At 24.8% G+C, this 17,780-nt stretch overlaps 2 protein-coding genes across 10 annotated transcripts in view; both read right to left on the reverse strand.

Moving 5' to 3' along the window:
- Positions 1-1,208: 1,208 nt before the first annotated feature.
- Positions 1,209-16,378, reverse strand: LOC122538555 (tudor domain-containing 6-like). 8 transcript variants are annotated; one of them, XM_043672743.1, is made up of 14 exons: positions 16,109-16,378; positions 15,121-15,780; positions 12,994-13,983; positions 12,492-12,911; positions 12,307-12,375; positions 11,178-11,593; positions 11,019-11,086; positions 9,010-9,903; positions 8,508-8,928; positions 7,880-8,067; positions 6,273-6,437; positions 5,777-5,919; positions 1,937-5,394; positions 1,209-1,888 (listed from the first exon to the last, which is right to left on the reverse strand). In XM_043672743.1, exons 2-14 carry the CDS (start codon positions 15,726-15,728, stop codon positions 1,746-1,748), a joined length of 7,983 nt encoding a protein of 2,660 aa, XP_043528678.1. In that variant the 5' UTR covers positions 15,729-15,780; positions 16,109-16,378; the 3' UTR covers positions 1,209-1,745. The 8 variants fall into 8 exon arrangements, with proteins under 8 accessions (XP_043528678.1, XP_043528677.1, XP_043528676.1 ...); XM_043672742.1 differs by having other exon boundaries at positions 1,210-5,394; positions 7,880-8,064; positions 16,109-16,377; XM_043672741.1 differs by having other exon boundaries at positions 1,210-5,394; positions 16,184-16,376.
- Positions 16,379-17,126: 748 nt separating this feature from the next.
- The window catches only part of LOC122538566 (E3 ubiquitin-protein ligase RNF146), a 4,107-nt gene continuing 3,453 nt past the window's right edge, over positions 17,127-17,780 (reverse strand). The window contains exon 5 of one of the 2 annotated variants that reach the window (XM_043672763.1): positions 17,127-17,477. In XM_043672763.1, the coding sequence (XP_043528698.1) occupies positions 17,439-17,477 (39 nt within the window). In that variant the 3' untranslated portion in view covers positions 17,127-17,438. Of the gene's footprint in view, positions 17,481-17,780 lie in introns of both variants that reach the window. The other variant, XM_043672762.1, reaches the window with a different exon arrangement.

Genomic DNA, 17,780 nt, shown 5'->3' on the forward strand with positions numbered 1-17,780 from the left:
AAGTAGTATATGTATACATATATATATATACTACTTTATAAGAGCGTGGTTTATTAAAATTTAAGATGCAAAAGATGTAAATTTGGCTCTCATCTTCTGCATCTTCTACTATTTCTTAAATGCTAATATGTATTGATTGTATGTATATACGATTAGTTTTTTAAATACAGTATAAAAGTAATGTTTAGACTTAGAATATATAGATGCCATGTTATTTTATTCTAAGAAATAATTTATGGAAAAGACATCGTTATTAGTATCATTATATAATATAATGTATCAACTATCAAATATGTTAACAATATCACTTGTAAAGGCATTTGATGTTATTATTAAATATTATTTAAATAAAAAAATCGTACTTTGTCGGAAAAAATTATCAGCGTATGCATGAACGAAATAACTAATTAGAATTTGGCTTTTTGGCTTGTAAAGTAACTTAGTAAATGCATACTAATATATTATTTACTGAAAGAAGAAACTAAATTATTATTGCAATAATAACATTTCCATAATCTATTTATTTTCTATCAACAGTAATATTGTAATATTATTTTAAATTATGTTTATGACTATTAAAAAAAATGAGGAACATTATATAATGGTTTAATAATTATTATTTATTTCTATTCCAATAAAAACTAAATCTATAAACAATGAATTTAATTTTTTATGAAGGAAATGTCGAGTAACAGTAAATTTTGAATTTTTGTAATCTTACTTTTTTATTATAAATTTATTATAATCTTATAAAGCAAAATTTCTTTTTAGTTTTTTATAATTAGTACCTTGATGATAGCAATATTAATACATTTATACCATTTTTATATAAGTTCTAATAATTTTAGTATGTTATAATTTTTTAAAATCAGTATATATGCTAACTTAATTATCAATATGAAAAATATATTTTACAGTCAATTTTTTATTAAATCATTACAAAATTTGTAATTTATTAAACTGAAAGAAAGACAATTATATAAGTAAAAATTAAATATAGAGATTACATAAATATCTAGTAATAATTGAAAATCTATTCAGAATAATTCAGAGTATTTTAAAGTATACAAATTTATATAATTTTGACATGTTACATTAAAATTATATATGAATTTTTAAATAATTATTTGGTAACTATATATATTTAATTAATATAACTAAATATATTTTTGAGAATCTATTGACCTGTTTTTTATTTTATGTTAGAATATGTTATATTAAAACAGAAAAACAGTTTTAAATTATTATATATTAAGTATATTTTTTACTATTTTTTGGCAAAGCACCACAAAATTATACTGTAATTAAAAAGCAATGTATTGTAATTATTGTAACAATATTCCATTATCACTTTTTATAAGAGTAATTTATTTCATAATATAAAAAAATTTAATATAATCAAACAATACAAATTACTGTAATTATGCAATAAAAAGATAAAAAATAAAACTAAAAATAATGTTTTACATTTTAATTTTTTTTATATTTAAAGCTGTAATATATGTTTAGGAATGTTGTCTCTTATTTACTGAAAAATTCTTTTTTAAAGTAAAAGCACACTTTAATATTGTTCTCTGTGTTCTCTTTCTAATAAATTTTTATATTTTATAAGTGAAATATTCACATGGACAAACAGTATTAAATTAAATACAGATCTCTTTAGAAAAACAAATGACGTTTTGAAGTAATAATTTTAGTGTTATTTACAAATAACATTGAAATACATGATCAGTCTTTATATATAATTATTCTGATGTTGTAGGAGCATTTTCAAGATGTAAAAATTTTTCTATATTATCGTTTCTTTTACCCTCTTCATAAACTGTCACTATAATTATTGGATTATCATTTTTTATATCAGTAACCTTAGATTCGTTGCTTGTTATTTCTGTAGAGTTTAAATTTGAAGATACCTTTTCATTCACACTGTTTATATCAGAACAATTTTTAGGGTCCGTTACATCAGCATTTGCTTCATTAGTATCTTGTGTAATACAGTCTTTATCATATTCTTTGTTTTCATCAATACTTGATTCATATATTTCTATTTCATCTATATCTTGTTTTTTTGTAAGATCTTCTAACTCATTTTTAATACCTGGAGAATCTAAAATTGTATTCAATGGTACCTCTTCTGTTGTATTTAATGAAACCTTTTCATTTACACCTTCTATTTCACCTTTTATTTTATTTTTTTCTGTATCTATTTCAATAGCTTGCGTTTCATTTTCATAATTATATGACCCAGTTTCAACTTGTATTTCCAATTGTTTAAAATCTTCTGCTATTTCTTTTATTGTGATTGATAAATTTTCTTCGTTTACATCTTTTATTTCAGCATGTATTTTATTTTTTTCTATATCAATTTCTTTCATTTCATTTTTGTGACTACATATCTCTGTTTCCGCTTGTGTTTCCAATTGTTTAAAATCTTCTGCTATTTCTTTTATTGTGATTGATAAATTTTCTTCATTTACATCTTTTATTTCAGCATGTATTTTATTTTTTTCTGTATCAATTTCTTTCATTTCATTTTTGTGACTATATATCTCTGTTTCCACTTGTGTTTCCAATTGTTTAAAATCTTCTGCTACTTCTTTAATTGTAGTTGATGAAACTTCGTCATTCACATCTTTTATTTCAGTGTGTGTTTTATTGTCTCCTTTTAGCGTCTCAATTTCTTTTATTTCATTCTTATCACTAAATGTCTCTATTTCAGTTTGTGTTTCTAATTCATTAAAACTTTCCATTGTTTCGTCACTGTTATTTTTGTCAGACATTTCAATAGTGTGATTATGACTATTAAATGTATCTTCATCTTCTTCTTGTTCATCCACTTTCATATTTTGAACTATTTCATCTACAGTAAGTTCTACAGCATAATTAGTATCCAGATATGAGTTATCTGTGTTTTCTTTTATTTCTTGATTTTGATTTTCAGTATATTCCTTAAATCTGTTCATATCTTCGTCTTGTTCTTCTTTCTTGGTTTCATTTACTTTTGTTTCTTCTGTTTCTGCATTACTTTCATCATTAATATCATTATACAGATTTTCTTTTTCTATTGTAGCATCTTCGGATATATTTTCCATTAAAATATCAACAACATCTCTTCCATTAAGATTTAATTTAACACAAACAGGGTACCTATTATCAAGAATCTCAAACTGAAACATTGTTTCTTCAGTAGCAAGCTCTTTGAATAATTTGCAAGCACCCGAAGGCCAAAAAATTATATTATCTGGTTTTTGTAGAGCGCAACATTTCGCTAAAGGAGGAATATTTATAATATCTGTTGGTAATATTCGTGTTTCATTTGTAATCTCTGTATTGCCATAATCTATATACAGAACTTTAGTACCTTCTTCAGAATGTGAAAGAATTTGTGCCCTATACCATTGACCATCTTCTGAATATTTTGCAGCACAAATAGTGCCAATTTCAAATGTACTTAATGGAAGGAAACTAGGTGCTGCTTCTAATTTTTCAAACATTGTATCTAAGTCTGTTTCGCTAGTTTCTGTTTGAATCCAGAATTCATCAGGTGAATTGATACGACTAACAAATACATTTGGTGAATTTTCTTCACCCAAAGGAGGTAATCGTTCTTCTATAATTGGTAGGTAACGTTCACAGAAATTTGCAAGTATATCTGTCACATTTTTACCATCTAATGTTAATTTTACCAATGATGTTTCATCTTCTTCGATTACATCTAACAAAAATATAGTTGCTCCATCAGCCGCTAATGTTATAAATTCTTCACAAGCCTTTTCTGACCATTCTGTAATTCCCTCTGGCATAACTAAACGACATTTTCTCGATAGAGGAGGTATATCTGCAAGATCTGGCGGTATAGCACGTATTTCGTTTGAGGTAGCTGAATTTCCATAATCGATATATATAACTCGTATAGCATTATCACTGTGTGATACAACGCGTGCTCTATACCAACATTCATCGTCAGGATATTTAGCAACACATAATAAATTTTCTTTAATTTCATCTACTTTGGGAAACATATGTGCCACAATAAATCTATCAGTCATAATTTCTAAATCACCAACAGACTTTTCTTCTTGAACCCAGAACTCATTTGGAGAGTTAATATGGCTTACAAAAGCAGAATAGGGATCCAATTCTAGATCAATTATTTCATCGATTAATTCTTCCTCTGTATGAATCTTTACTGCATGATGGTTGCCAACTAATGCTTCACTAACACTTTTATCATCTATTAACAAGTCTACTCGTTTTGGAACACTGTTTGCTATTACCAGGGCTTGTAAAGATTTAGCAGATGTTATTAAATTTTCAAATTTTTCACAAGTTGTAACGTTCCAATCTTCTGAGTCTACAGGAATAACATCTAATCTGCATTTAACTGCATATTCTTTTATTTCTCTCCATGAATCTGGTATCTGTCGAATATTTCCGGATTTATTGTCAATGACATCTGTATTTCCATAATCGATAAATCGAACAGTTGTAATATCTTCATCAGCATCGAGTACCTGCGCTCTATACCATAAATTATCTATAGTATATACAGCAACACACAAACTTCCTTCTTCCAATATTCCATCTATTTCTAAAAATGTGGATACTTGATCTTGAAGTGCATTTTGATTATTAAAAAGGTCTGTGGCATCATCTGCATGTTGAAGCCAGAACTGACTAGGTGAATCCATGTGAGATACAGATACATTATATTTACAACCGATTGTCATATTATGGATTTGAGGTTCTTTCATTCCAGGTATTTTCTGTTCTGATGTTAAATTAAGAGAACGGAACTTATCACTAATTTTTTCTCCATCGTGTAATAATTCTACTATCCATTTTTTGTCGATATAATGAAAAACGGCGGTAAGATCTTTGTTAAATAAATGATTTTTTAATATATCTAATTGTTCAGCCACTGTACCATTAAGCACTACCGGTAATGATGCATTAATAGCTAACTGATATGGTGTATGAAAGTGTGGAGCTAACTGTCTTAATCGTATGTCACTATTTTTAATTTTTTCATTACAGCCATAATCAATGAAATTTACATAAGTTTCAGGATCACATGTTAGTATCTTAGCTCGATACCAGTGACCATCCAGGCCTTTAACTGCGCACAAAATATCCGGTTTCGGGTACAATAACTTTTGGTTGAAATAACTTTCGGGATTAGAATAATACTGATCAAGTGCTTCTGTTAAATGCTTCTGTAAAGTATGTTCTGCATTACGTTTTAACCAGATATTAGCAGAATGATCTGCATATGACACTGATACTTTATGAGTAGAACTTAGAATAAGCATTGGACATATTGGCGACACTAGTTCATAGAAATCCCCAGCATCTATTTCCATACCATTTTCGCGAAATACTTTTACAATAAATCTGCAAAAATAAAAATAAAAAAAGAAAATTAATAAAATTATATAATTAAGCTAGTTGATGACCATATTGTAATACTGGTCAATTAAGTGAACCTTAATTCACTTAATTAAGCAATTAAGTAAATAGTTTTTCTCAATAAAAATTTTACAGAACCATTAGTAGTAGTACTATTTACATTAACACAGCAATTATTTATTAATACAAACTTTGACTGAAAACAAAAGATTTCGTTTTCACTTATTAAAGTAGTATTATGGTATTTTTTACATTTGCATTGTTAATTTCTTTGAATTTTAAGAAAATATGAAACAAAAGTATAGTCTGTTCATTACTAGAAAAATATTTGAATAACAATTTATAAAAAAGTGAAAATTAAATTTACCTATTATTGTCAATTTCATCCACGTGTATAATCATTTCTTCTCCCACATAATATTCTAGTATTGAATAATCTGTCTTGTTTAAAAGGATACATTCAATTGCTTGATTTTGCATTACTGAAAGCTCTCCTGGTAAAGCTAGTATCTAAATTAATTAGTTATATTAATAACTGAAAATTTTTATTAAATAAGAATGAAGTAAAAGCAAGATGTTTTTATTATAGTAATATATTGTATTAAATCATTTAAATAATTAAGTACCCTGTACTCAAGCAATACAATATTAATTTAGATTTGTGCCTAAGAAACTAATAATCTTTTAACATGAATAAAAAGTATTTAATTCACTAAAATGAATTGAATCATTGTATTAATATTCTTCAATGCAGCAAGTATGGTATTAAGTAACTTCTACTCCTAGCAATATTATACTATATATGCATAAATTGAATCTAGCACTTAAATGATCTCACTTTTTCTTTTCATTGAAAAACTCACACTATTTGAGAAAATTTCATCACATGCTCCAGTATCAATGAATTTAACATAACAGCCTGTGGATTGTGAATGGCTACTGATTACTGCTCGTCTCCAAACTCCATTTGAACAAACCAAACAACCTGTGCCTAGGCATATCTCATGGATTGATAATCGTTGCATCACCTGCCATTGTTATACTTATCCTTATCCAATGTTGTAAATTTATTTAATTTATTTTATATATAAGAAAGTTTAATTTTACAAATTATTATGGTGTTATTAGATTCATACTGTTTTTGATGATTTTTAATAAAAATAATTTTTGGATCAATTTTTTATAGAAACAAAAAATTTATATTTAAATTATTCGTTAAATAATCTTATTTTGATTAGTATCAAAATACTGCAAATTTTTTAAATTATTAAATACATATATTCAATCTATAAGAAATATTACAGAACGTAGCATGCAATGTTAGATATAATAGAAAGGAATTATATATTTGATTTTATTAATATAATAAATTGCAAATGTATTACACAATTAAGTAGATTAATTATTTAATTAGAAATAAATAATGAAAATATTTAGATATCTAAATATTTATTTCTGTAAAAGAATATAAAAATTTTAAAAATAAACAAAATGTTAAAAGATAGAATAAAATTTTCTAAATAAATTTTGTATTTTATATATTTTTATATATCTTTTATACATTATTTTATATATTTATTTCTTTTAAGTACTCTAATAATAAATAATGAATATACATAATTTGATTAATGATTATACATAAACTTACCTCTATTATTTTATAAAATATTTTATTCAGAACTTATAATCAAAATGCAAAATGGCAGGGATTATTATTTATGATAAATGTATAAAGTTATTAAATACACTTAATATATAATTCAATAGTAGAACGATATAGACACAGGAAAGATTTTACTTTGATTAAGTTATTAATACCATACATCGTGCAATGAAATGCATGAGACATACACATAATTAGAATAATGAAGATTAGTATTGCATTACTATTTTAACTGTCTCACTTTTTTATAACAATTGTTAGTTGGAGAATTAGTATCATGATATTATTAAAAGTATATAATAAAAAAAGTAATTGCAATTGTAATTAAACTATTACAATTAATCAATTATTGTCATAAATATTAATAATAATCATATATAAAATGTATCAATACATTTATGAATTGTAATTCATGTATTAAAATATTTTTAAATTATTTAATTATATTATATTAATTATTAAAATATTATTTAAATTATATTATAATATTATAAATATAATTTTATATAAAATATTTTCTATTTAAATATTTTTCTTACAATTTTTAATATTTTGACTGAATTTAGAAAGATCATATTTTTTACTAATAAATAATTAATATAAATACAAATTTGCATTAAATTTAATATTTCAATATTTCATAAATTAAATTTATTATATGATAATTTTTACATATTAGCAATCTCTATGTATCAAGAATAAAATAAACCTTTCTATATTATAGGTGTAATTATAGACAGCACAATTACTAGACATATTTTTATTTAGTAATATAATTAAATATATCTGTATGTGTATGAAACGTACCTCAGGATCTTTGCCAGCCATATATGTATTAATTATATTTTCACATTTAGTAGCTGAAGGTATTTGAATATAGAATTTTGATGCACTTAGATCAACACTTGAAATTTTTGCTCTAAGTGTTTGACCTTTTAAAAGATTTATATCCACAGTCTCTATATCATATGAAATTGGTGTTGAAGTATTGTTTTCTGAAAATGATGTAATACCATACATTATATACTTTTAAATTATTATTAAAATTAAACATATTTAAATATGTTTAATCATTTTTTACACTATATTTTTTTCATGAAACATATAAATTTTCTCCAAAAAGCAAATTAAGATAGAATTATATGTTTTGTAATTTTTGTGATATTTGTATTATTAACATTCATATGTTATTTTATATATAAAATTGTAATAACAAATTCTAAAGTATAATAAATTGTATTTTTGTTAAATAAAATAAAACACTTATAAACTTATATAAAATAAAACAATTATATTATCACATGTAAAAAATTATTATAAAAGAATTCATTTAGTATTTTTCACTTAAAATTCTTTTGTGTGCTTTAAAAAAAATTAATTATTTAATATTATTTCTAAAAATTAAAAAGTTGTAAGTTACATAAAATTATCTCACCTTCAACGTCAGCATTTATTTGAGTTTTTGAGTTGAATGATGCTAGATTTTGTTCAACTAACATGTTAGCTACGTCTTTTCCATTACTAATTAATGATATTAAGTATTTATTATTTTTTATATTATGAAAAAAACATTCATAGTTTTCAGCATTAAAACAATTATCAATCGCTTCTGTATTTACTTCAGACCAATCTAAACCACTCAATGGAGCAATATTAAACAATGAACACTGGAAAGCTTGTTTTGGAAGATGCATTAATTTTCTTTCTACAGCATAAATATTTTGAGGATCAACTATAGCACTATTTCCAAAATCTATGTATTGAATAAGATGACCATTTAATTTATTTAATTCAATAACTTCTGCACGATAAAGAGCTCCATCATCAGAAAATATTGCTATTACTGGAGATCCAACCTAAAAGTAATTATAACAATTTATTTATGATATATTTAGTGCACAGAAATTTATATGTAATCATCTAAATCAAGTAATTACCTGTAATGTATGCGAAACTGGTTCTCTATCAATATATATCTTTTGAATTTCATTCATCATAGTTCTAAATTCATTTTCATTGTCAAGTATTTGACAATAAAAGTTATTAGGATTTATAAACCATGTAATAATCACATCTTTTCTAGTTTCAGGTGTATATGAAATTGTAGTCCACTTAGCATCCAAAGGTATATAATCAGGTTTGTTAAATTGTGTTATATTAAAAGTAGTTATTCTGTTAGACATTATTTCTTCCTTTGCTTTAACTAAATCAATATTTTCACAAAACTCTTGATTTATATAAGTATTTGTTGGATCAATAGCTTCTTTTAATAAAATACTGTATATATCATTTTCTTCTGTTATAAATTCAGCTTCTAATATTTTGCGAAAAACTGTATGTTCAAAAATTCTTGTTTTGTCTGTGTCAAGATTATTCTTTATTCCAAATAGTTTACAATGCACAGCTTGTATTGGAAGTTCCAAAAATTCTTTCTGCATAGATTTAATTTTATTCAATTCAACTGTTTCCGTATTGCCATAATCTATAAATTGTATAATTGCATTATTTTCTTCAGTGGATTTGATCACAGCTCTATACCATTTTAGATCTGAATATTGAGCAATACAGTAAGTGCCACACAATGCATCAGATTTTTTTATTAACTCTCCACCAGTTTCATATATTAATGCAATACGTTCCATCATAGAATCTAAAGCAGTATAATCATTAAACTGTATAAAGAAGTCAGACAGACTATTTGTAAAAACTACTTCACAAGTTTTTCTAGTTCCAATAGTTACGACAGGGCGTACAATATGAAATTCAGTTTTACTTTTCATTGTATTACGTTTTTGTTCTTCTTCACCAAAGACAAAATTGACGATGTCTGACTAAAAATTAAAAAAAATTTCATAATTTAATTAACAATTAATTAATCTTACAATTCTGTATCAAAAATTAAAACTTTATTAAGTTTTTTTCAAATATTTTTTACTCTAGAGATCATATTAGACTTTTTACTAGAGATCATATTAGACCAAACACTTTCACAAAGATAATACATAATGTTATTCATATATTGAACAATTTTAATATTGAATTTAAAAACTTCTTTAATCAATTTACTAAAAGAAAATACCTACTAACATAATACTGATATTCAATATAAGTATGATTTCTCAACTCACAGTATAATAATCAAAAAGAGAAATAAAATAATATAACGAAAGAAGAAATGATAATTCCTTAAAATTAATAAGAACCATAATATTAGATAATATTGTTTAGCTTATAAACTATCAATGAAATATGTTTAATAATATATTCATAGTACATAATTTATATTTTATATATTAATACTTAATATATAATTAATATTAATACTATAAGACCTAAAGAATTTATAACAAAATATAATAAAATATTTTTAACCTTTTCACTTCTGTATTAGCCGCCGTTTGCTACTAAACTGATGCTATTCTAATAGCGTCATAGTATAGTCTGACGTTGTGTACACTCATTGTGTACTATTGGTCACTATATTCACCAAACGACTAATGCTCATTGGCTATTACCGATGACTATAGTCAGTTAATGTCTGATACTGTTTACTACTGAGGATTTTAGTCACCCAATAAAATTTTACATTTATTCTTAACTTTAATAAAAATAAGCTCTAAAAGCTATAAAAATAAATTAGGATTGCTTCGTACCGCGATAGCGCATTCGCGCAGGACCATCATAGCGAAAAGATTAAATATTTCTGCCTAACAAATTATAATTATAATTTAAAATAAATTACTATGCATTAAATTAACTAAATCTAAATTGATTATTTATCGTATTTGATAAACATTTTTTATTTTTCTGAGTATTATTTATCTGAGCATTAGAAGCATTTGAACAGCATTTATTTCTATCATTTATACTTTAAAAATTAATCAATCTTATTTATGTCATATTTAAGTTTGAAAAATGAAGCACAGAAATATTAATACTAATTTACCTTGTTTTGTGTTAACCTATATCCTTGTCCTTTCCTTTCTTTAATTTTATTGCCATGATAAGAGTTACCTATTAATAATTAGTATATTTTTTTAAAAACTTAAATACAAAGGTATACGTATAAACAAAATATTTTTCACCTGCGCTAAAAAAGACTTACTATTTGTTTCTCTTTTCCCGCTCTTATAATTTCCATCATTATTTCTATCATTAAATTTGTTACTTTGCGTTCTCCCAGAAATACTTTCATGCTTAGAACTACCACGATTGACACTACTTTTTCCATGTTTGCCACTACCTTTAGATGATGTATCTGAATCTCTATCGCTCCAATTTTTATCAGAAGAATGACTTTTAACTGATCCCCATATTTTATTTTTACTACCTTTAGTACCTTTTCCACTTTTAAATGAGTCATTATAATCATGTTTATCATTCCATTTTGCATTCCAATTGTTACTTTCATTTGATTCATTTTTCCAAGTTTTAAACTTATTCTTTTCTTGGACATTATCATGCATTTGAGCCCATTTCAATTCCGATTGATTTTTTTTATGCCATTTATTTGTATCTTCACTAAAATATAAATATCTTAGTTTAAAAGTAAAAATAAATTAGCATGAAAAATATATTTATATCTTCCTATATATAAATCTAAAAATAATTCATCAATTATTGTTATTTTTTCCACAAGATATCAAAACAATAAATATAATTATATTAATATTACTATATTTACATGATTATTAATTTAAACTCTAAATTAAACACTAACAAAGCTTTTAAAATGTAAAATGACTTGATTTTTATAAGCAACTGTGAAAATAAAAAAATGTAAATCTAAAATAAAACATGAAATTTTATTAAAAACTTTAGTATATATATCATATAATTAACTCGCTCAGCGAACGCGGTCACTGTGGCACATAGATGTTCACATAATTATAAAATATTTACATAATATTATAAGCATTCTTAAATTCTTAATACTTAAAAATTCAGATTCAGAGCAGATAAAAAATTTTGATATTGGTCTGCAAGTTACTATTTGTGGTCAGCTGTTCGCAGGTTAGGGAATTGTTTATGATACATTAAATATAAAAGCGTTATAAATAAAACTCCATTCTTGCAACTCAAATAATCATAGATTTAAAAAAACAGAATTAATTAATTTAATTTAAACTTGAAATTAATATAAAATTATATTTTTTCCTTTCAAAATAATTATTTAATGCTTAAAAAATTCAACTGTTTTAAAGCTTTTCTAACTTTAGTGTTATTAACTTTACCGTATTGCTTTTATATTTATTTCATTTTTCCATTGTTGTACCAAATTCATTGGCAGTTTTATATAAGACCTGTGACGCAGTAAATTGTTTTTTAATATATTTAAAATATACGTATAAAATGAATAAATTTTTGTTGGATTATTATAAACAAGTTGAATTATTATAAATAAAAAAAAAATAGATACCTCTGATCAATTTTTGAAGCCATTTTAGTAGAGTGTTGATTTTCTACATTTTGATAATTTAATGACTTTCTTATTATTTTCTCTTCATTTTCAATCAGATTCAACATTTGAGACTTAATATTCTTGTTCTGCTCGGGTCCATACAAATCTACCATTATACCATCTAAAGTTACATCTACAACTCTTAAATGTAAACGTTTCTCCAAAGTCAACAATTCAAACTGATTCTGAATTTCTTCGGAACATGGAAGTAGTTCCCAATCATTTAAAGTACATTTTATAGCTTGAGCTGGTAATTTTTTAACCAAATCATCACGAATCAAACGAAGAGACATTAAAGTTACTATTTCTTCATTTCCATAATCAACATATAAAACCTTTATATTATCTGCATTTATGTCTAGAATTTGTGCTCTATACCTAGTAATTATAAGAAAATATATTATATAAATATAACCATAACTAATATATATTAATATAAATAATTATTTATACAACTCACCATTGATTATCATATAAAGCAGCACAAGGAAGACCAATCTTTAGCTGTGCTAAGCTTAAAGTTGGTGCAGTTGTACAAAAATCTGCTAAACTATTCATTATTAATTCAAGAGATGATATATAGTTCTCAATTTGTACAAAAAATTTTCTACAAGATTCCACAAATGAAATGTAAACAATTTCTGTTACACCTTTTGATAATTTTTTTGGTTCTTGATATGCTGAATGAAAAGATGAATGTACAGATGATACTATAGTTAGAGTTGGAAATGCTTGTCTAAGAATGTCTTTTATATTTTTTCCATCATCATATAAATCTCCATATTGCACTAAAGGTGGCCCTTCTGGTGGGCGAACGTGTAAAACAAGTAGTTTTCCTGATACTATTTGTTTAAAATATTCTTTCATTTTATCCGTAACATTTAATTCATGCACACCACTTAATGTGAATCGAATAGAAAGCACTCTGGGATTGATAAAATGAGGTGGTAACTGGAAAATATCTGTGTATGGTAATATTTCTGTATGACCAAAATCAACATAGTAAAGTTTACACTTATTTTCCATAACAGACATTACAACAGCTCTACATAACACTTTATCTTGTGTGTAACGACCTAGACATACTGAACCAGGTAAAGGAGGTTCTTGTAATGGTTCGAGAGGATGACTATTAATTTCTCTCATGAGCATGCTTAATATCTGAGAAGTACTTTGAAGTTGTACAGAAAACTTATGTGGACCATCTTCTACAAATGAAACATATACATCATGTTTCGATGGAACATCCAAAACACGAGACTTAAATACAAGAGCTTCTTGAAGAGAAGATTGCATCATATGTTTTTGAGCTGCACAACATGAAGGAACATTACGTGGAAATCCATGCATTTCATTTCCATCATGCACTGGTGTCATTGCACAAGTATTACTAATAAGACATTTACTTTGTTGATATATTGGCACTTGAGATTGTTGTACGCATTTTGACCTATAAAATTACACGAGTTATAATAAAATTAATATTTATAATATTTGCTTAAAGTAAAAAAGATATTTTGTGTTATTTTGAATTTAAATTTAAAAATATTTGATTTATTAAATTAATCAATGATTTATAAATCAAATTATGACAATATATAAAAAATTAAAATTCACAGCAGTATTTTTAAACATTATAAAAATTGATGTTCTTATCTTAGAATTAAATAAAATATAAAATTATATAAAAAAATATTTTATTTTTTTCGAATAAAAAAAAAATATAAATATCAAAATAAAACAAAGCTAACTTGCTGAAAGATATCCACTCCACTTTGAATTTTGATGAGACTTTTCTTAATCATTTTATTTCAACATAAACAGTAAAAATAAACAGAAAAAATAAAAAAAAGATCGGTTTAACCGCAATGACTTTAATGCATGATCTATTTTTTTTGTACATCAAATATTGTATTAGAACTTTTTTCTGATTTCATTGTAATATACAAACAAAAAAACAACTATAAATTATAAATTATAAACATAAAAAAGATAAAAATTAGATTCGGATTGATATTTGTCGCATACACTGATAAGAATGTACAATTATAAGCGTATGTATATGAGCGGAATTCACTAACTGTAATGATATTGCTCGTACTTTTGCAAATATCCTTTATTTCTGAGAAAAATAACGCTTATTTTCGACTTTAGCAATCCAAAATATATCGATATGTGAATCATTTCGGGAAATATAAACAGACCGCATTGACCCAAATCTAATTTTTATCTTAGTTACAGTGAATTCCACTCGTGTGTTTATAATTATATTTTCGTATCAGCATATACTTACGACGGATAAAATTAATACCAACCCAAATCTAATTTTTATATTTTTTATGTTTATAGTTTATAGTTACTTGTTTGGTTTTGTATGTCATAAAGTGATTAGAAAAAATCCTGATACACTCTACAAAGAAAACTAATTTATCCACAAATTACACTTAATGTTATCTTTTTTTAAGTCATTGCAGTTCAACCAACCTTTCTTTTTATTTTTTCCATTGTTTTTATGTTATAACAAAGCCAATGTCCCATCAAAATCCAAATGAAATGTATTTTTGACAAATTGATCTAAAATAAATACCTAAACATTTCTTGCATCGTTGTTCTTACTGCCATGTGTCTTTTAATTAACAATTCACTGAAGTCCTCATTGTTATACCAAAGTTTAATAAGACGATGGTTATTAACCACAGAATGAATTAAAATTTTATATTCATTGTACCATAGAGTCTTTTTGATTGACTCAATTACTTTGTTATCCCAAACATTATTTATAGGTAATATATGCATTAACGTAAAGTCAAATGCCACAGGTGGAAAAGATTGCAACGACTCAGAGCCAGGTATATTTTCCAATAAATGTATTTCTTGTGGTGGTAATACTTCGATATTACCATAGTCAATAAACTGTAAAACCACCATACCATCAGCACGTATATTAATGACTTTTGCTCGGTAATACCCCTCATTTTGAAATCTAGCACAGCAAAGGGCATTTATGCGTAAATTGGCTAACTGAGGTCCAACGCAGCCTTGACTTCTAGCAAATTGTTCAACAAGAGGTAAAATCATACGTTCTACACATGTTGCAGAATTCTTATCAACTTGACCCCAGATTTTGAGAAATACATCCTCTGCTTCGACATGGGTCACAAATATAATCAAGTCTGTACTTTGTTGTATGTTCATTGTGTTTTATATGAGATACTAATTTCTACTTGACTACATATGAACTGGTAATCTGAAATATCAAATTTTTGTTGCTGATATCACAAAAATAAGTTTATTCAATTTTAACCGTTGTCTGAAACTAGAACAGTTTAACCGTCACTTATCAAACACTACGATCAGATCATACGACTATGTTTTTTTTTTTATTATTATGTATTTTTTTCCTCCTTTTTTAACGATATTCTTGTCTTTAATAACTATTGATATAAATAAATCTTTTAATTTTTATCACATTGTAGCGAAAGATATCACGGAACTGTTTCATACTTAATTAATAAAACTTATTTGACCCCATACTCATTCGAACATAATGCAATAGATTTATAATAAAAACTTACATAAAACTTTTTGGCATATGCAACTCTTGCTCTGTTAACGTTAAATGTATATACTGCAGATGCAAACGTACATACCTATAGCTGATATTCTTCATACGATACTGCGTATAAAAAAAAGTATGTCAACATTGCAACTAGATGTAACACAAACCTTATCAATAGGATATCAGAATTGTTTTAAACTATTTCATTAGAAGTTAATGATCCAATAGTTTTTCAAGAGAACTGCACTTTCTCTTATAACGTCAGAATCTGACGGTTACCCGGCTTTTTATATCTCACATGGAAGTTTCTTTGATCTCAATTTTGACATGCAGATGGCGCGAAAATTTAACTTATATCCTATGAAGTACATAATCTATTTAATACATATTGCTAAAAAAGATGTAAATAAATTTTAATTCAATATTTCTTTTATACATGCGTAATAAAATTTAATAAATATCTTAGTTAAAAATCTCTCTTTATTTAAATTTTGCATGTATATCAATGTATATTTTTTTCATTTTTTAAATATATAAACTGTAATGAATTAAAAAATAATAAAAAGAAAATGATGTTCATATTTTTCATTACATCTTTAAGTACGTTATCAACAATTAATATTTCGTTATTAAAATAGAATTTTTATCATATATAAATAATGTGCTAATAGCCATATATAATATTATACAACTACATATAATATATGTATACACATATACTTTCAATTCTTATAAGCGTTACAATATTTTTTCAAATATTCACACATATAACAAATACATATCTATATAATTTTTTCATAAGATATATTCAACAAAAAATTAAATTCTTTTATATTTTGAATAACTTTGCAACAATATCAAAATATTTTTTTTAATAGCATTTTGAATAGACAATAATTAATTATAATTATACCAGACAAACAAAATTCTTTTAATCTCTAAAAATGTGTATTAATGTAGAAATTTAATCAAATTTAATCAAATTGATGTTGATTTAAATGTTAATACACATAAGATATATAAATTAGAATATATTAAACATGTCATTGATTTATAAATATTGTATAAATAGATTATACAGATTAACATAAATATGAAGTAGTAAAGATTAAAATCATTGTTTACAAGTCCAAATGGGATATTTAGTATGCTTAATATTAGCTAATATTAAAAAGTATAAATCTTATTTTTATTTCTCTTAAAAGATCGATAAAAAATTTTTTTTTGCGTGTCGCAATTTTTGGCACAATTGGTTTAAAAACGAAACACTGTTTATATTTGAACATGCTAACAATAAGATATTCACGTACGTGAAATTATATTAGTCGGTTCGGCAGTTTCGTACTCTATTCTTCCTGAGATGAGACTTGCACAGCGATCTGATCCTGCTAGGTATTGAAATAATATTATAACAGAAGAAAGCAATTAGAAAATTCATTAAATTTTTAATGAATTAAAAAAAAAAACACAAAAACGAGTGAAACAGAGTTGAGGTATCACGATTTCGGATTATATCATATTTGGTATTCTTTACTAAAATCATAATAAATCGTTAATTATTGGATGTAAAATAAAAATAGAAACGATCTCTTGAATCACTTATTAAATTTTACAACTTCAAAGTTATGATTAAGTTTATGATTGTCGAATTATTGCAACAATGAAAAACATAAATTTCAATTATTTCT

Source organism: Frieseomelitta varia, unplaced genomic scaffold, assembly GCF_011392965.1.
Source record: "Frieseomelitta varia isolate USP_RPSP 00005682 unplaced genomic scaffold, Fvar_1.2 scaffold_167, whole genome shotgun sequence".
Lineage (NCBI taxonomy): Eukaryota > Metazoa > Arthropoda > Insecta > Hymenoptera > Apidae > Frieseomelitta > Frieseomelitta varia.

Excerpts from the sequence above, each read along its gene's own strand:
- LOC122538555 (XM_043672741.1), bottom strand. The coding sequence starts at position 15,728 with ATGAACATACAACAAAGTACAGACTTGATTATATTTGTGACCCATGTC. Across the intron at positions 8,929-9,009 it reads CAGTTTCGCATACATTACAG|GTTGGATCTCCAGTAATAGC; the intron begins GTAATTACTTGA and ends AATTACTTTTAG. Across the intron at positions 5,395-5,776 it reads GATGAAATTGACAATAATAG|ATTTATTGTAAAAGTATTTC; the intron begins GTAAATTTAATT and ends TTATTTTTGCAG.